Source organism: Bufo gargarizans, chromosome 1 (genome assembly GCF_014858855.1).
Source record: "Bufo gargarizans isolate SCDJY-AF-19 chromosome 1, ASM1485885v1, whole genome shotgun sequence".
Classification (NCBI taxonomy): domain Eukaryota; kingdom Metazoa; phylum Chordata; class Amphibia; order Anura; family Bufonidae; genus Bufo; species Bufo gargarizans.
In genome coordinates, this window is record NC_058080.1 from 736,275,160 (window position 1) to 736,295,484 (window position 20,325).

General features: G+C 50.9%; 1 protein-coding gene across 1 annotated transcript in view; it reads left to right on the forward strand.

Moving 5' to 3' along the window:
- The window catches only part of LOC122924908 (C-type lectin domain family 10 member A-like), a 74,234-nt gene that overhangs the window by 46,756 nt on the left and 7,153 nt on the right, over positions 1 to 20,325 (forward strand). Inside the window, exons 5-7 of the mRNA XM_044276449.1 lie at positions 6,207 to 6,490; positions 14,645 to 14,668; positions 15,725 to 15,891. Coding sequence (XP_044132384.1) covers positions 6,207 to 6,490; positions 14,645 to 14,668; positions 15,725 to 15,891 — 475 coding nt within the window. The remainder of the gene's footprint in view (positions 1 to 6,206; positions 6,491 to 14,644; positions 14,669 to 15,724; positions 15,892 to 20,325) is intronic.

Consider the following 20,325-nt stretch of genomic DNA (forward strand, 5'->3'; position numbering starts at 1 on the left):
GCCTAGATTCACTAAACTGGGACTTGTACCTGGCCAATGTGTTGCTGCCACCTGCTGGTAACCTGAAAAATTACAAGAAACAATTATATTTAACATGGCTTTAGTTGCACAGTTGTAGAGGACATAAGCAAAATCACATCTGATGACAGTGTAAAAGCTCTTAGAAGATAGTAGCGGGGTAGAGGCATGTAGTAACACAACTCTGGGGTGTTACACTTACACAAAAAGCTAGAGTCAATTTTGTCAAGCAAAATTATTCCATGATTTACTTTCATCTTACATTGTTTATTTGTGCTACGCTTTTTTTTCCCCAAGTACATTTGAGACATTAAACAGCCAGAATCAGTAGAGTCCACCTGCATGGAGCGTGGAAGAACCAGAGAGGATCCAACATCCAATAAATCGGAGATCTGTATTAAAGGATCTAAATCCAGAAATACAGGACTGATTCTCACGCACGACTAAGCTCTGTGCCAAGAATAGCTGTGGAGAAGACAACGCCGGGCTCCAGGTGTAAACAGCTTGTATCACGTGATGTGTAGTGTTGATCATGAATATTCTAATTGTGAATTTTTATTGCGAATATTGACACTTCGAGAATTTGCGAATATCTAGAAACGTATATTTCGTTTACCGGTAAATTGCTTTCCAGGAGTCCGCACTGACAGCACCCATGGAGGATGTCCTATTGGCTTCTGTTGGGAAAGGAAGAGAGACAGTTTAAAAGGCCCCTCCCCACCCCCTCTCTCCAGTGTTCTTATAACTTACTACACTGGATAGGAAGCCACATCTTTATTCTGAGAACAATGTTAATTCACACTGTATACAGTAGCAGTACAAGCAATACCAACCAAATAACGTACAAGAAAAAAAGGGAGGGGGGGTAATACTAATACTGGGTGCTGTCATTCCGGACTCCTGGAAAGCAATTTACCAGTAAACTAAATATATATTTCCAGGACGTCCTCCATGACAGCACCCATGGAGAACTAACAACTTAGAACGTATTCTTAGGGGGGGACCGCTGCCTGCAGGACTTTACGGCCAAAAGTCCTTATTGGCCACTGAGTCTAGTCTGTAATGTCTGACAAAGGTAGTGGAGGAAGACCAGGTTGCGGCCTTGCAGATCTGATCAATGGATGCTCCTGCTTTTTCCGCCCAGGTTGTAGCCATGGCTCTGGTAGAATGAGCCCTCAAAGATTTGTGGCAAGACAAGTCCTGTAGTCTATAACATTCCCTGATGGTCTCCTTGATCCAGCGGGCTAAAGAGGTTTTTGAGGCTTTGCACCCTTTGTTTCTACCACCGAATTGGATGAAGAGGTTTGGTGATTTTCTCCAAGGTTTCGTCCGCTCGATGTAGGCGAGAACTGCTCTTCTCACATCCAGACAGTGGAACCGTTCCTCCTGTATGTTTTTAGGAGCAGTACAAAATGAAGGAAGTATTATCTCCTGTTCTCTGTGAAACACTGAGACAACCTTGGATAAAAAGGAATGATCCAATTTAAGAACTATCCTATCATCTAGGACAGTGTTTTCCAACCACTGTGCCTCCAGCTGTTGCAAAACTACAACTCCCAGCATGCCTGGACAGCCTTTGGCTGTGCGGGCATGCTGGGAGGTGTAGTTTTGCAACAGCTGGAGGCACACTGGTTGGGAAACACTGATCTAGGACCTTCAAAAAGGGTTCCCTAACTAACAGGGCCTGTATCTCGCCTATCCTACTGGCGGTAGTGATAGCTAGTAGAAATACTGTTTTGAAGGATAGAAATTTGTCAGATATATTCTCAACGGGTTCAAAGGGAGAATTACATAAGCTGTTCAGTACTATATTTAAGTCCCACGTGGGAACCGTCTGTCTTAAAGTGGGCCGTATTCTGGAAACTGCCCTGATGAGCCTCTTAACCCACCTGTGTTCTGCTAAGGGAAAGTCTAAGCAACTACTTAAGGCTGAGATCTGTACCTTGAGTGTGCTGGGTTTTAAACCTAGATCAAACCCTCTCTGGAGGAAATCTATTATGTAGCCTATGGATGGATTTTCAGTCCCTGGGTGATTTTGGGCTAGCCAAGATGAGAACCTTTTCCATATTTTAAAATATATGGCCGAAGTTACTGGTTTACGGCTCTGTTGCAGGGTTGATATTACCTGATCAGAGAGACCCTTCTTCCTCAGGGTCTGCCTCTCAGGATCCAGGCAGCCAGTCTCAGTTTGTTGAGATTGGGATGCTCCAGCGGCCCCTGCGTTAACAGGTCTATCCTGTATGGAAGGGGAAACGGATCTCTGATTAACATCTCCTTTAAGATAGGGTACCAGGCTCTCTTGGGCCAGTCTGGCACTATCAGGATCCGAGTGGTAGAGCTGGTCCTCATCTTCTTTAAGACTGCCGGGATTAGAGGCAATGGAGGAAAGGCGTATGCCAGCTTCATGTCCCATCTCTAGGCAAGGGCGTCTACTGCCACTGGATTGCCATTGGGGCTTAGTGAGTAGAAACATTCCAGCTGTGAGTTTTCCCTGGTTGGCCCCATACCTGGCAGATCTGTTGGAAAACTTGTTTGTTCAGGCTCCATTCCCCCGCGTTGATTCTGTGCCGGCTTAGGAAGTCGGCTCTGGAGTTTTGAGATCCTTTCAAATGGGTCGCTGTAATGGACACAACATCCATCTCTGCCCATGTGAAAATTTGATCCACTAGACCTTGAAGGAGCGGGCATCTGGTTCCGCCCTGTCTTTTCAGGCTGACCTTGGAGAAGGTGCTTGGCTGCTCTCAGTGTCTTCAGCACTGCCTTCAGTTCCCAGTAATTTGAGGACTTTATTCTGTCCTGAAGGACCTCAGAACCCTGGAAGAGATGTTGATTTACATGCCCCCCCCCCAGCAACTGAGACTTCAGTCCGTGGTAACTGTTATGGCTGGAGTCATATTCTGCAGGACCCCCTTCTCCAAATTCTCGGGTTCTATTCACCAGGACAGAGAGTTCAGAACTTTGTCTGTCAGCTTTATCTTGGAGTTGAGAGAGCGGTGGTATCTGTCCCAGGCTGTCAAAACTGCCTCCTGGAGGGTCCTGGAGTGGAACTGGGCCCAAGGTATAATTGAAATACAGGAGGTCATTAGCCCCAGGATCTGCATTGCCTCTCTTAGTGAGTGGGTTCTCTTTCTTTTGAACGACTCCATCTTTTCTCTTATATTGATCTGTTTCCTCAACGGCAGAAAGGAGTGCTGTGTCCTCATGTCCAGGAGAGTCCCCAGGAAATCTTTCCTCGTGTCTGGTACTAGGTCCGATTTTTGATAATTTATAATCCACCCCAGGTCTTTGAATAGGGACAAAGTCTGTTGGATGTCCCCCAACAGCTTTTGTACTGAATCTGCTATCAGCAGAAAATCGTCCAAGTAGCGCACAATTGTAATCAGACTCTGGCGAAGATGGGCCATAATTTCTGATACTATCTTTATAAAGAGACAGGGGGCAGATGAAATTCCGAACGGCAGGCACTGGAATTGGTAGTGAAGACTCTCCTCCTTGCACTTGACCGCAAATCTTAGGTACTGCTGATGTTGTAGATGTATGGGGATGTGGTAGTACACATCCTTGAGATCCAATGTGCAAAGGAGAGCACCTGGTGGGATCAATGGAGTAGTGGACCTTATTGATTCCATATTGAACCTGTAGTAGGTCACCCACTTGTTTAGAAATTATAAATTGATGATAGTCCTTGCCGACCCGACCGTTTAAAAAAATAAATAAATTGTCTTGAGTAGTGCCCTGTGAATTGCTGGAGAAGAGGGACCTGGATGATGGCTCCTTGAACCAGAAGTTTTTGTACGTCTGACAAAAGTTGTTGTTGAAGGAGAGGAGATTCGAAGTGAGTCAACTGGAAGGTTTGTGGGGGAGGACTTTGGAAATCTATCCTGAAACCATCCCTGATGAAGTCCAGGATCCACTGATTGTGGGTGACTCGCTTCCAATTTTCCCAAAAAGTGACAAAATCTCCCCCCTACCGGTCTGACGTCATTGTTTCCCAGTGCTGGTATTGGGGTTAAAGAGGAATCCCCTTCCCCTACCCCCTTTGGACAAACAAAACAATGGCTGATCTTAGGGAGACCAGTTACAGAAAACACTGTGGAGCCTCATTTAAGAGTCTCGACACAGCAATCCAAAGTGCAAAGCTCCCTGGGAAACAGTAATATGCAAAATAATTGTGGAGCCCCAGTTAAGGGTCTTCAACACAGTGAAAGCCAGATATCCCTCAAAGGAAGGAAAACCGAGCAAAGGCGTGTCCCCATTACAGAGATCACCAAATCCACCATATTAAGTGGCCCCTATGTCAAGATCCCGCTCTTTTACAAGCTTTAAGGATGTGACGGGGAAGACCTAAGCCAGTTATCCATCCACAGACAGCTGTGTTGAAGACCCTTAACTGGGGCTCCACAATTATTTTGCCTACCCTCTTTGTGGTGGCTCCAATGACCTGATTTACCTTTCCCTCTATAAGACTTGGTCTGACCCTGGCCAGAGGCTCTACGAAAGGGCTGCGATTTTTTAATTTTTCTTCAGGAAAGGCTTTTTTGTTATCAGCCACGTTTTGGAGGATGGAGTCCAAGACTGGGCCGAACATAAAGGAGCCAGAAAAGGGTATAGAGAAGAGTCTGTTTTTAGATGCTACATCTCCAGACCAGGACTTAAGCCAGAGGGCACGTCTAGCAGTGTTAGTCTGTGACTGCGACTTAGCTGCAAATCTAATAGATTCCGCTGAGGCGTCAGCCAGGAAACTTGAGGCCATCTTTAGAAAAGGGAGTGACTCTAGGATCTCTTCCCTGGATGTCTTAGCCCTGAGGTGATTCTCCAGTTGATTTATCCATAGGACTAAGGCTCTGGAAGCTGAAGTGGCAGCGATGTTAGTATTAATTGCAGCCGCCCCTGATTCCAAGGATTTTTTCCGTAAACCATCCAACCTCCGATCCATGGGATCCCTTAGCTGCGATGAATCCTCAAACGGGATTGAGGTTTTCTTTACTACTTTGGCCTACTTTCGGGCCCTCGTCCCAGAGTTTAGTGTCCATCAGATCAAAGCGCAGCCTGTTTATAAATTCTCTGGGAATGAAGAGTTTCTTTTCTCCATCTGCCCATTCTTCTGTAATGAGGTCTTTTAAGTTTTTATTTACCGGGAAGACCTTTCTTTTCCTGACTTTTAGGCCGCAAAACATCTCGTCCTCAACAGAGCGCGCCTGTTCCTCCTCCTCAATAGCCATGGTTTGTCTTATAGCGCTGAGTAGGGGTCTAGATCCTCGGACGAAAATAAATATCTTCTCTGTTCTTCCTGAGGATAGGACAATGAGCCCTCATCTTCCATTTCATCTGAACCACATAATCCCTCTTCCTCTGAATCAGAGTCTAACTGGATCCTGGTTCTTTTGGAGGCGGGGAAGATGGTACTGGGTCTGGGTTCTGGTCTGAGGTTGCCACCTGTACCTACTCTCTTACAATAGCTCTCAAATCCGAGAGTAGAGATGACCGCTCGTCCTTAAGAATTTTGGAAAGGCATTCTGGACATAAAGGTTTTTTATATGGCTCCAGAAGCCTTGTTTGGCAGGTCGCACACATTCTTCCCTTCTTTTCCGGGTCTCCATGAGATTTGAGCCCCGACTCTTTTGTGGTCTAGGTTGAAATGAAATAGAGACTATCTTTAGTGTCGTAGTTTCCCATAAACCCCTGCTTAAGCCCATAAAGAAGCTACTTACAGGGGCCTGGACGGGGGAGTCTGAGCAAGTCTCCTGCTTGTTAGACGCCTGGACCTCCATGATGCAACCTCACTAGGTTGCCATCAGACAATTAAATAGGGTCTTACTTACCGGTCCGCCCGTCACAGCCTGGCTCTGCCTCCTCCTGCTCGCATGTCTAGGGGGTCGACTCTTCCTAGGCTGCAGAGGAAGGGACCAGAGGCACGGCCGTTCACTGCCGACACAGCGAAGAAGACGCCCCACGTGCTGGCAATGAACGGCCGTGCCTCTGGTCCCTTCCTCTTCAGCCTCAAAGACTTGCCAAAGGGGTCCATAGAACCCCAAAACGCGTTGTCTTCCAATAAACTTCATGACATTTTACATCTGGTTGTGATCCTGCGCCTTATGTCCACACACTCACTTGACTCCTATGGTCCAGTAGAGCTCCAGTACAATGGATTATTTTAGGCTGGTCTCATATCTTGCTTTCTTCTCTAGATGTGAGGACAACCTCAGATCAGTCCGTACAGAGAAGACGACATTAGAGAGGTCGCTGACTCAGACAAAAACCTCTCTCGCAGAAACCAAGAGGAAACTCTACTCAACAACAATGACATTAAACCAAAAGATTACAGAACTTAACAATGTAAGACAATCCCTCCAAGAGACACAGAAGAACCTGGACAACAACAGAAGAGGATATTCAGAGCAGCAAAAGAAGAGGCAGGAAGACCTGGAGCAGAGACTGAGCGAGGCTGGAAGATGCTTAACCAGTAGAGCCTGTAAGTGTGAGGGGCGGAGGTGTACCTACAGTGACCGTGTGAGGGGCGGAGGTGTACCTACAGTGACCATGTGAGGGGCGGAGGTGTACCTACAGTGACCGTGTGAGGGGCGGAGGTGTACCTACAGTGACCGTGTGAGGGGCGGAGGTGTACCTACAGTGACCGTGTGAGGGGCGGAGGTGTACCTACAGTGACCGTGTGAGGGGCGGAGGTGTACCTACAGTGACCGTGTGAGGGGCGGAGGTGTACCTACAGTGACCGTGTGAGGGGCGGAGGTGTACCTACAGTGACCGTGTGAGGGGCAGAGGTGTACCTACAGTGACCGTGTGAGGGGCGGAGGTGTACCTACAGTGACCGTGTGAGGGGCGAGGTGTACCTACAGTGACCGTGTGAGGGGCGAGGTGTACCTACAGTGACCGTGTGAGGGGTGGAGGTGTACTTACAGTGACCGTGTGAGGGGCGAGGTGTACCTACAGTGACCGTGTGAGGGGTGGAGGTGTACGTATAGTGACCGTGTGAGGGGCGGAGGTGTACCTACAGTGACCGTGTGAGGGGCGGAGGTGTACCTACAGTGACCGTGTGAGGGGCGGAGGTGTACCTACAGTGACCGTGTGAGGGGCGAGGTGTACCTACAGTGACCGTGTGAGGGGCGGAGGTATACCTACAGTGACCGTGTGAGGGGCGGAGGTGTACTTACAGTGACCGTGTGAGGGGCTGAGGTATACCTACAGTGACCGTGTGAGGGGCGGAGGTGTACGTACAGTGACCGTGTGAGGGGCGAGGTGTACCTACAGTGACCGTGTGAGGGGTGGAGGTGTACTTACAGTGACCGTGTGAGGGGCTTGGTGTACCTACAGTGACCGTGTGAGGGGTGGAGGTGTACTTACAGTGACCGTGTGAGGGGCGGAGGTATACCTACAGTGACCGTGTGAGGGGCGGAGGTGTACTTACAGTGACCGTGTGAGGGGCTGAGGTATACCTACAGTGACCGTGTGAGGGGCGGAGGTGTACGTACAGTGACCGTGTGAGGGGCAGAGGTGTACCTACAGTGACCGTGTGAGGGGCAGAGGTGTACCTACAGTGACCGTGTGAGGGGCGGAGGTGTACCTACAGTGACCATGTGAGGGGCGGAGGTGTACCTACAGTGACCGTGTGAGGGGCGGAGGTGTACCTACAGTGACCATGTGAGGGGCCGAGGTGTACCTACAGTGACCGTGTGAGGGGCGGAGGTGTACCTACAGTGACCGTGTGAGGGGCGGAGGTGTACCTACAGTGACCGTGTGAGGGGCGGAGGTGTACGTACAGTGACCGTGTGAGGGGCGAGGTGTACCTACAGTGACCGTGTGAGGGGGGAGGTGTACGTACAGTGACCGTGTGAGGGGCGAGGTGTACCTACAGTGACCGTGTGAGGGGCAGAGGTGTACCTACAGTGACCGTGTGAGGGGCGGAGGTGTACCTACAGTGACCGTGTGAGGGGCGGAGGTGTACGTACAGTGACCGTGTGAGGGGCGAGGTGTACCTACAGTGACCGTGTGAGGGGGGAGGTGTACCTACAGTGACCGTGTGAGGGGCGGAGGTGTACCTACAGTGACCGTGTGAGGGGCGGAGGTGTACCTACAGTGACCGTGTGAGGGGCGGAGGTGTACCTACAGTGACCGTGTGAGGGGCGGAGGTGTACATACAGTGACCGTGAGGGGCGAGGTGTACCTACAGTGACCGTGTGAGGGGCGAGGTGTACTTACAGTGACCGTGTGAGGGGCGAGGTGTACCTACAGTGACCGTGTGAGGGGCGAGGTGTACCTACAGTGACCGTGTGAGGGGTGGAGGTGTACCTACAGTGACCATATGAGGGGCGGAGGTGTACCTACAGTGACCGTGTGAGGGGCGGAGGTGTACCTACAGTGACCGTATGAGGGGCGGAGGTGTACCTACAGTGACCGCATGAGGGGCCGAGGTGTACCTACAGTGACCGTGTGAGGGGTGGAGGTGTACTTACAGTCACCGTGTGAGGGGCGGAGGTGTACCTACAGTGACCGTGTGAGGGGCGGAGGTGTACCTACAGTGACCGTGTGAGGGGCGGAGGTGTACCTACAGTGACCGTGTGAGGGGCGGAGGTGTACCTACAGTGACCGTGTGAGGGGCGGAGGTGTACCTACAGTGACCGTGTGAGGGGCGGAGGTGTACCTACAGTGACCGTGTGAGGGGCGAGGTGTACCTACAGTGACCGTGTGAGGGGCGAGGTGTACCTACAGTGACGGTATGAGGTGCGGAGGTGTACCTACAGTGACGGTGTGAGGGGCGGAAGTGTACCTACAGTCACCGTGTGAGGGGCGAGGTGTACGTACAGTGACGGTATGAGGTGTGGAGGTGTACCTACAGTGACGGTGTGAGGGGCGGAGGTGTACGTACAGTGACCGTGTGAGGGGCGGAGGTGTACCTACAGTGACCGTGTGAGGGGCGGAGGTGTACCTACAGTGACCATGTGAGGGGCAGAGGTGTACCTACAGTGACCGTGTGAGGGGCGGAGGTGTACCTACAGTGACCTTGTGAGGGGCGGAGGTGTACCTACAGTGACCGTGTGAGGGGCGGAGGTGTACCTACAGTGACCGTGTGAGGGGCGAGGTGTACCTACAGTGACCGTGTGAGGGGCGGAGGTGTACCTACAGTGACCGTGTGAGGGGAGGAGGTGTACCTACACTGACCGTGTGAGGGGCGGAGGTGTACCTACAGTGACCGTGTGAGGGGCGAGGTGTACCTACAGTGACCGTGTGAGGGGTGGAGGTGTACCTACAGTGACCGTGTGAGGGGCGGAGGTGTACCTACAGTGACCGTGTGAGGGGCAGAGGTGTACGTACAGTGACCGTGTGAGGGGCGGAGGTGTACCTACAGTGACCGTGTGAGGGGCGGAGGTGTACCTACAGTGACCGTGGGAGGGGCGGAGGTGTACCTACAGTGACCGTGTGAGGGGCGGAGGTGTACCTACAGTGACCGTGTGAGGGGCCGAGGTGTACGTACAGTGACCGTGTGAGGGGCGGAGGTGTACCTACAGTGACCGTGTGAGGGGCGGAGGTGTACCTACAGTGACCGTGTGAGGGGTGGAGGTGTACCTACAGTGACCGTGTGAGGGGGCGGAGGTGTACCTACAGTGACCGTGTGAGGGGCGAGGTGTACCTACAGTGACCGTGTGAGGGGCGAGGTGTACCTACAGTGACCGTGTGAGGGGTGGAGGTGTACGTACAGTGACCGTGTGAGGGGCAGAGGTGTACCTACAGTGACCGTGTGAGGGGCAGAGGTGTACCTACAGTGACCGTGTGAGGGGCGGAGGTGTACCTACAGTGACCGTGTGAGGGGCGGAGGTGTACGTACAGTGACCGTGTGAGGGGCGAGGTGTACCTACAGTGACCGTGTGAGGGGGGAGGTGTACCTACAGTGACCGTGTGAGGGGCGGAGGTGTACCTACAGTGACCGTGTGAGGGGCGGAGGTGTACCTACAGTGACCGTGTGAGGGGGAGGTGTACCTACAGTGACCGTGAGGGGCGAGGTGTACCTACAGTGACCGTGTGAGGGGTGGAGGTGTACTTACAGTGACCGTGTGAGGGGCGAGGTGTACCTACAGTGACCGTGTGAGGGGCGAGGTGTACCTACAGTGACCGTGTGAGGGGTGGAGGTGTACCTACAGTGACCATATGAGGGGCGGAGGTGTACCTACAGTGACCGTGTGAGGGGCGGAGGTGTACCTACAGTGACCGTGTGAGGGGCGGAGGTGTACCTACAGTGACCGTGTGAGGGGTGGAGGTGTACCTACAGTGACCGTGTGAGGGGCGGAGGTGTACCTACAGTGACCGTGTGAGGGGCGGAGGTGTACCTACAGTGACCGTATGAGGGGCGGAGGTGTACCTACAGTGACCGCATGAGGGGCCGAGGTGTACGTACAGTGACCGTGTGAGGGGTGGAGGTGTACCTACAGTGACGGTGTGAGGGGCGGAGGTGTACCTACAGTGACGGTGTGAGGGGCGGAGGTGTACCTACAGTGACCGTGTGAGGGGCGGAGGTGTACCTACAGTGACCGTGTGAGGGGCGGAGGTGTACCTACAGTGACCGTGTGAGGGGCGAGGTGTACCTACAGTGACGGTGTGAGGGGCGAGGTGTACCTACAGTGACCGTGTGAGGGGCAAGGTGTACCTACAGTGACGGTATGAGGTGTGGAGGTGTACCTACAGTGACGGTGTGAGGGGCGGAAGTGTACCTACAGTGACCGTGTGAGGGGCGAGGTGTACCTACAGTGACCGTGTGAGGGGTGGAGGTGTACCTACAGTGACCGTGTAAGGGGCGGAGGTGTACCTACAGTGACCGTGTGAGGGGCGGAGGTGTACGTACAGTGACCGTGTGAGGGGCGGAGGTGTACCTACAGTGACCGTGTGAGGGGCGGAGGTGTACTTACAGTGACCGTGTGAGGGGCGAGGTGTACTTACAGTGACCGTGTGAGGGGTGGAGGTGTACTTACAGTCACCGTGTGAGGGGCGGAGGTCTACTTACAGTCACCGTGTGAGGGGCGGAGGTGTACGTACAGTGACCGTGTGAGGGGCGGAGGTGTACCTACAGTGACCGTGTGAGGGGCGAGGTGTACCTACAGTGACGGTATGAGGTGTGGAGGTGTGTATAGTGTCCCTCATCTCTGTATTTCAGGGGGCGCTGTAGTCTACAGGGGTGCCGTACTCCACTGGGCTCTGTATTCCAGGGGGTGCTGTTCTTCCCGGGGCGCCTTACTCCACTGGGCGCTGTATTCCAGGGGGTGCTGTACTCCACGGAACTCCACACATAGGGCTTTTCTATGGTCCCGTATTTTCCATGTTCCCGTTGGCTCCCCTATAGGACAGGAGACATACACGGCAGGATATTGCTGCAGCGGTTTGTATGTATAGACTTTATACATTGTGTGATTCACAGAGCGCTAGGTAAGTGAGACCCCGCTGGAGATTATAATACTGTCCATTATAACCCAGCACAAAGAAATGGCATAAAAGTGATAAGATCTTCATGACACAGACTGACGCACCACAAAACGAAGAGTAAGGTCCGTAACCACCAGTATGACGGATCAAGAAGAAGCCAAACATACGTGTGGCCGGGGGTGCCATACTGGTGGGTGTCTAGGCCTAATAGGGCAGCGGGAGTGTGGACTGTATCAGAGCCCCCATCCTGGGAGCGTGGACTGTATCCCAGCCCCCATCCTGGGAGCGTGGACTGTATCCCAGCCCCCATCCTGGGAGCGTGGACTGTATCCCAGCCCCCATCCTGGGAGCGTGGACTGTATCCCAGCCCCCATCCTGGGAGCGTGGACTGTATCCCAGCCCCCATCCTTGGAGCGTGGACTGTATCCCAGCCCCCATCCTGGGAGCATGGACTGTATCAGAGCCCCCATCCTGGGAGCGTGGACTGTATCCCACCCAGCCCCCATCCTGGGAGCGTGGACTGTATCCCAGCCCCCTTCCTGGGAGCGTGGACTGTATCCCAGCCCCCTTCCTGGGAGCGTGGACTGTATCCTAGCCCCCATCCTGGGAGCGTGGACTGTATCCCAGCCCCCATTCTGGGAGCGTGGACTGTATCCCAGCCCCCTTCCTGGGAGCGTGGACTGTATCTGTGCCCCGTTCTGGGAGTGTGGACTGTATCCCAGCCCGCATCCTGGGAGCATGGACTGTATCTAAGCCCCCTTCCTGGGAGTGCGGACTGTATCTGAGCCCCCATCCTGGGATCATGGACTGTATCCGAGCCCCCGTCCTGGGATCATGGACTGTATCCGAGCCCCCGTCCTGGGATCATGGACTGTATCCGAGCCCCCGTCCTGGGATCATGGACTGTATCCGAGCCCCTGTCCTGGGAGCATGGACTGTATCTGAGCCCCCTTCCTGGGAGTGCGGACTGTATCTGAGCCCCCATCCTGGGATCATGGACTGTATCCGAGCCCCCATCCTGGGATCATGGACTGCATCCGAGCCCCCGTCCTGGGATCATGGACTGTATCCGAGCCCCCATCCTGGGATCATGGACTGCATCCGAGCCCCCGTCCTGGGATCATGGACTGTATCCGAGCCCCCGTCATATGACCGCCTTATTTATGATTGGTTATTATAATGCAACAATCCCACTACATGCCGCCTGGGGGATCCCTTAAGAAGTATTTATGATTATATCTCCCTCTGCTAGAGTAAGTAGTCGCGAGGCCAGCTGTGGTAAAGCAGCGGAAGCGCAAGGCTCCATTTTAAGTGATGTTATGATACCCATAGGTAGGAAGGCCAGAGTGGTGATAAATAGGCCACAATATCCCTGGGGATGTTGTGTCTCACTTGTCACGGTGCTCCTACCTTTGGATATGGTTGGATCCCAGACGAGTGTGGTCCGAAGCAGTGCAAATGGGGTGGTTAACTTGGATGATGAAGAAATAAAGTTGAGTCCAGACTTGGTAAACGGTTGAACAATTGCTTTACTTTCCATAAACAGTAATCCATACAGTTTCCAGACTTTATCTCGGTTTCAGCAGGCAAATGGCAGATAAACACTCTATCTGCAAACAAACTCCTCTCTGCTGCTGTATCCTTAGGGAGTAGCTCTCTCAGCTCAGCTATGTTAGTAGTAGTAGTCAGTCTCTTACTGTAGATAATCCTAGGAACTTCTCGTCTTGGCTTTGAGTACCTCAAGCTCTAGCTTGGATTTAGGCAATGGATTTAGCTTGGATTTAGGCAATGCAAGCCCAGGAGGGGACATGCAACTGAAATGCACAACCTCTAGTGATAAGGTTGGCTAGGACAGGCAGAGCCTGTCCTGACAGGACAAAGCCTGCTTCCTTCCCCTAGCAGGATTTGTGTCTGCTGCTAGGAGTCTGGGTGGCATTGACCTGGTCTCTAATCTGAGCTGCTGTTAACCTGCGATTTCTGAGGCTGGTGACTCGGATGAACTTCTCCTCCGCAGCAGAGGTGACTCTTGGTCTTCCTTTCCTGGGGCGGTCCGCATGTGAGCCAGTTTCTTTGTAGCGCTTGATGGTTTTTGTGACTGCACTTGGGGACACTTTCAAAGTTTTCCCAATTTTTCGGACTGACTGACCTTCATTTCTTAAAGTAATGATGGCCACTCGTTTTTCTTTACTTAGCTGCTTTTTTCTTGCCATAATACAAATTCTAACAGTCTATTCAGTAGGACTATCAGCTGTTTATCTACCTGACTTCTCCACAACGCAACTGATGGTCCCAACCCCATTTATAAGGCAAGAAATCCCACTTATTACACCTGACAGGGCACACCTGTGAAGTGAAGACCATTTCAGGTGACTACCTCTGGAAGCTCATCAAGAGAATGCCAAGAGTGTGCAAAGCAGTAATCAAAGCAAAAGGTGGCTACTGTGAAGAACCTAGAATATGACATATTTTCAGTTGTTTCACACTTTTTTGTTATGTATATAATTCCACATGTGATAATTCATAGTTTTGATGCCTTCAGTGTGAATCTACAATTGTCATAGTCATGGAAATAAAGAAAACTCTGAATGAGAAGGTGCGTCCAAACTTTTGCTCTGTACTGTAAATGTTAGCACATAAATCATTGCATTATTGATATTTTAAGGTCCAAATTGCACCAAATGATAAAGTTCTGGTCTAATCTACAGGTAGAAACCATGCGGAGCAATTTAGTAAATGTATTAATGCACGTTAAAGCTTTAATTCCCCAGGTCAAAAAGAGGGACATTTAAGGATCAAAGAGGGACAAAGGGACATGGGTAAAAAGAGGGACACTTGGGAGGCATGTTATTACGTGACACGGCCTAGTTACGATTGGCTCTGCCCATGTTGAAGCACTCTTGGTTTGTGGAGGAGAGCACCCCCGTTATACAGCGCTGGACTGCACAGCCGCCAGATGGCGCCCTGTACTGTACTGGCCGTTAATCACAGATCACTTAAGGGGACTAATAATGCACTAACCCTTTAAGAGAGTGGAGGCTAATGTGTGACCTCCTGCCCACCAGTGGGGCGGTCTGTGGAGGGGGGGTAATTACGGGTAATTACCTCCTTTCCTCCAGGTTTTCGCCCTTACACTTTGCTCGGATCTAATCATTCAGTGCATATAACGCTCTCACTCAGGATGTTGTTTTCTGCTCTTTCTCAGGTTCAGACATCGTGAACATTGACGGTGAGTACCACGATCCACCAAACAGACATGTACCATGTAACATATACATACCACAAACCACATGGCAGACACATACCACAATCCACCAAACAGACATGTACCACATTCCATGTTATCAACATGTGCCACATTCCATGTAACAGACACGTACCACAATCCACACAGCAGACACTTATCACGACCTACACGACAGACACCACAATCCACGTAACTAACATGTACCACAATCCATGTAGCACATGTACCACGATCCGCGTAACAGACATACCATGGTCCACGAAACAGACATATACCACAATCTATACAACAGACATATACCACGTTCCACAGAGCAGAGACGTACCACGAACTACAGAGCAGAGACACACCATGATCCACAGAGCAGACTTACCACGATCCATGTAACAGACATGAACACGTTCAACACAACAGACATATACCATGATCCACATAACTAACATGTACCACGATTCACGTAATACAAATGTACAACGATTAACGTAATACAAGTGTACCACGAAACATGCCACGATCCACACAGCAGACATGCACCACGAGCCACGTGACAGACGTACCGCAATCCACACATCAGACATGCATCACTATCCAGGTAAGAAAAAAGTATCACGATCCACACGTAACAGACATGTACCGCTTACCATGATCCGTGTAACAGAGCATGTAGCATTACAAAAGCCCACTGCGCCAGGCCCACCAAGGAGGCGTGGCTAAGTGGGAAAGAGGCGTGACTTATTTAGAAAGGGGTGTGGTCTACAATGATATATTTTGTGCCAGAATTGTGACGCAAAATTCTGTAGCAAAGAAAGGCGATCAATGGGAAAGGCTAGACAGGAGTACACTGTACATATATATACACTGTATACCACGTTTCATTGGAAGCACCTACCACCAGCGTGACTATGGCTGGCAGTTTGATGCCCCGCCTGCTTGTGTTACCACCACCTGCAGTCGCTTTAGACCCATCTAAATATTAGGCCATTTTTAGATTTTTTTGCTACCTCTGAATACTCATTCTCCACCTCCTTGTGCTTCCAGAAAATACATCTGACTCCTTTAACTACTGCCCCTTGTGGTGGCATCAGATTGATGAGATGTGTTACTACTTCTCCAGTCAGAAGAAAGCGAGAATTGATGCTGAAGTAGACTGCACAAGCCAATCAGCCTCACTGGCCAGAGTGGAAGATGAGCTCATCGAGCTGCAAGTAAGAGATACTGAAACCCTCCTGAGGAGCATTGTGGGGGGAGGTATCAGTGGAGACAGGAAAGGTGAGGAACATTGTGAGGGGAGATATCAGTGGAGGAAAAAAAGGTGAGGAGCATTGTGGGCTAGATATCAGTGGAGGAAGGAAAGGTGAGGAACATTGTGGGGGGAGATATCAGTGGAGGAAGGAAATGTGAGGAGCATTGTGGGGGAGATATCAGTGGAGGAAGGAAAGGTGAGGAACATTGTGGGAGGAGATATCAGTGGATGAAGGAAAGGGGAGGAGCATTGTGGGGGGAGATATCAGTGGAGACAGGAAAGGTGAGGAGCATTGTGGGGGGAGGTATCAGTGGAGACAGGAAAGGTGAGGAGCATTGTGAGGAGAGATATCAGTGGAGAAAAAAAAGGTGAGGAGCATTGTGGGGTAGATATCAGTGGAGGAAGGAAAGGTGAGGAGCATTGTGGGAGGAGATATCAGTGGATGAAGGAAAGGGGAGGAGCATTGTGGGGGGAGATATCAGTGGAGACAGGAAAGGTGAGGAGCATTGTGGGGGGAAGATATCAGTGGAGGAAGGAAAGGTGAGGAGCATTGTGGGGGGAGATATCAGTGAAGATAGGAAAGGTGAGGAGCATTGTGGGGAAGATATCAGTGGAGGAAGGAAAGGTGAGGAGCATTGTGGGGGAGATATCAGTGGAGGAAGGAAAGGTGAGGAGCATTGTGGGGTAGATATCAGTGGACGAAGGAAAGGTGAGGAACCTTTTGGGGGTAGATATCAGTGGAGGAAGGAAATGTGAGGAGCATTGTGGGGGGAGATATCAGTGGATGAAGGAAAGATGAGGAGCCTTTTGGGGGTAGATATCAGTGGAGGAAGGAAAGGTGAGGAGCATTGTGGGGGAGATATCAGTGGAGGAAGGAAAGGTGAGGAGCATTGTGGGGGGAGATATCAGTGGAGGAAGGAAAGGTGAGTAGCATAGGTGAGGAACATTGTGGGGAGGAGATATCAGTGGATGGAGGAAAGGGGAGGAGCATTGTGGGGGGAGATATCAGTGGAGACAGAAAAGGTAAGGAGCATTGTGGGGGAAGATATCAGTGGAGGAAGGAAAGGTGAAGAGCATTGTGGGGGGAGATATCAGTGGAGCTAGGAAAGGTGAGGAGCATTGTGGGGAAGATATCAGTGGAGGAAGGAAAGGTGAGGAACATTGTGGGGGGAGATATCAGTGGAGGAAGAAAAGGTGAGGAGCATTGTGGGGGAGATATCAGTGGAGGAAAAAAAGGTGAGGAGCATTGTGGGGTAGATATCAGTGGAGGAAGGAAAGGTGAGGAGCATTGTGGGGGAGATATCAGTGGAGGAAGGAAAGGTGAGGAACATTGTGGGGGGAGATATCAGTGGAGGAAGGAAAGGTGAGGAGCATTGTGGGGGAGATATCAGTAGAGGAAGGAAAGGTGAAGAACATTGTGGGAGGAGATATCAGTGGAGGAAGGAAAGGGGAGGAGCATTGTGGGGGGAGATATCAGTGGAGACAGGAAAGTTGAGGAGCATTGTTGGGGGAAGATATCAGTGGGGGAAGGAAAGGTGAGGAGCATTGTGGGGGAGATATCAGTGGAGATAGGAAAGGTGATGATCATTGTGGGGAAGATATCAGTGGGAGAAAGGAAAGGTGAGGGAGCATTGTGGGGTAGATATCAGTGGACGAAGGAAAGGTGAGGAGCCTTTTGGGGGTAGATATCAGTGGAGGAAAGAAATGTGAGGAGCATTGTGGGGGGAGATATCAGTGGATGAAGGAAAGATGAGGAGCCTTTTGGGGGTAGATATCAGTGGAGGAAGGAAAGGTGAGGAGCAATTGTGGGGGGAAGATATCAGTGGAGGAAGGAAAGGTGAGGAGCATTGTGGGGGGAGATATCAGTGGAGCTAGGAAAGGTGAGGAGCATTGTGGGGAAGATATCAGTGGAGGAAGGAAAGGTGAGGAGCATTGTGGGGGGAGATATCAGTGGAGGAAGAAATGGCGAGGAGCATTGTGGGGGAGATATCAGTGGAGGAAAAAAAGGTGAGGAGCATGTGGGGAAGATATCAGTGGAGGAAGGAAAGGTGAGAGCATTGTGGGGTAGATATCAGTGGACGAAGGAAAGGTGAGGAGCCTTTTGGGGGTAGATATCAGTGGAGGAAGGAAATGTGGAGGAGCATTGTGGGGGGAGATATCAGTGGATGAAGGAAAGATGAGGAGCCTTTTGGGGGTAGATATCAGTGGAGGAAAGAAATGTGAGGAGCATTGTGGGGGGAGATATCAGTGGATGAAGGAAAGATGAGGAGCCTTTTGGGGGTAGATATCAGTGGAGGAAGGAAAGGTGAGGAGCATTGTGGGGGGAGATATCAGTGAGGAAGGAAAGGTGAGGAGCATTGTGGGGGGAGATATCAGTGGAGCTAGGAAAGGTGAGGAGCATTGTGGGGAAGATATAGTGGAGGAAGGAAAGGTGAGGAGCATTGTGGGGGGAGATATCAGTGGAGGAAGAAATGGCGAAGGAGCATTGTGGGGAGATATCAGTGGAGGAAAAAAAGGTGAGGAGCATTGTGGGGTAGATATCAGTGGAGGAAGGAAAGGGTGAGGAGCATTGTGGGGAGATATCAGTGGAGGAAGGAAAGGTGAGGAACATTGTGGGGGGGAGATATCAGTGGAGGAAGGAAAGGTGAGGAGCATTGTGAGGGAGATATCAGTGGAGGAAGGAAAGGTGAGGAACATTGTGGGAGGAGATATCAGTGGATGAAGGAAGGGGGAGGAGCATTGTGGGGGGAGATATCAGTGGAGACAGGAAAGTTGAGGAGCATTGTGGGGGGAAGATATCAGTGGGGGAAGGAAAGGTGAGGAGCATTGTGGGGGGAGATATCAGTGGAGATAGGAAAAGGGTGAGGAGCATTGTGGGGAAGATATCAGTGGAGGAAGGAAAGGTGAGGAGCATTGTGGGGTAGATATCAGTGGACGAAGGAAAGGTGAGGAGCCTTTTGGGGGTAGATATCAGTGGAGGAAGGAAATGTGAGGAGCATTGTGGGGGGAGATACAGTGGATGAAGGAAAGATGAGGAGCCTTTTGGGGGTAGATATCAGTGGAGGAAGGAAAGGTGAGGAGCATTGTGGGGGGAGATATCAGTGGAGGAAGGAAGGTGAGGAGCATTGTGGGGGGAGATATCAGTGGAGGAAGGAAAGGTGAGGAGCATTGTGGGGGGAGATATCAGTGGAGGAAGAAATGGTGAGGAGCATTGTGGGGGGAGATATCAGTGGAGACAGGAAAGGTGAGGAGCATTGTGGGGGGAGATATCAGTGGTGGAAGGAAAGGTGAGGAGCCCTGTGGGGGGAGATATCAGTGGTGGAAGGAAAGGTGAGGAGCATTGTTGGGAGAGATATCAGTGGAGGAATGAAATGTGAGGGGCATTGTGGGAGAAGATACTAATGAAGGAAAGAAAGATGAGGTGAATTGTGGGAGAAGAAATTCACCATCCTCAGTGACAACACAAGGGCAGGGTCCCCATCAGCTTAGCTCTATCAATCAGCAGCGGTGGCACAAATGACTCTGCTAGTTTGTTACAATGTATCAGTCTCGAGTCCATGATGTTTAGCTCACAGAGCATTGTCTAGAGACTGGATAAAAGTGTAGCAAACCCTCAGCTGAGAGCAGGATAAACCAAAAACAAGCCTCAATATGTGAAACTGTAAATCTGGGCAAAAGTTTAGAAGACCAAAATATACCTACAATGTTGTTTACAAACAAACAACGACAAAATGCCCAAAATGATCATAAATAGAATTCATTTTATTACAACAAATTCATAACGTATCATAATGTACACAATAAAATAAAAACAGCGGGGAACACCAGCAGAAAGGCAATGCCAACCTCCACGGCCTCTGCCGCTATCACCCACCAATAGCTGATAAACATATTGTAACGGCACCGTTTCAGCAGACAAGGGGTTAAAATCCGTTTAGGCGATATGCCCCTTTCCGGGAGACAGGCACAGCTACTGCAGAACACCAACCTCCCGAACTGGATACAAAATAGCACTCCAAACTGGAACCTCGCGAATAGCTGCCAGCAGACGAGCAGGAAAAGCATCCAATCGGCTTACACTCCTGGCAATCAGTCTCCAACAGCATACAGGGAATCCCCCCAATAACGAGACAAGGCTCCGTGTTGAGGGTCAAGCAGTGGTCTGCCTGTACTTCAAGTACAGCCTCTTTTATTGATAAAAACCAAACATAGTACTGCCCACAGGGTTTTGAAATCCAACCAATCAGTAATTCACAACACACACAATGTAAATACAGCAACCAATCGTTCCCGCCCCCTAGAGGACCAGAAGGGAGACTGCGACACAGAACAGATACATCACATCCCCACAATGCATCATGGTTTCCTCCTCTCTGCCTGGGAGACGACCGAAGAC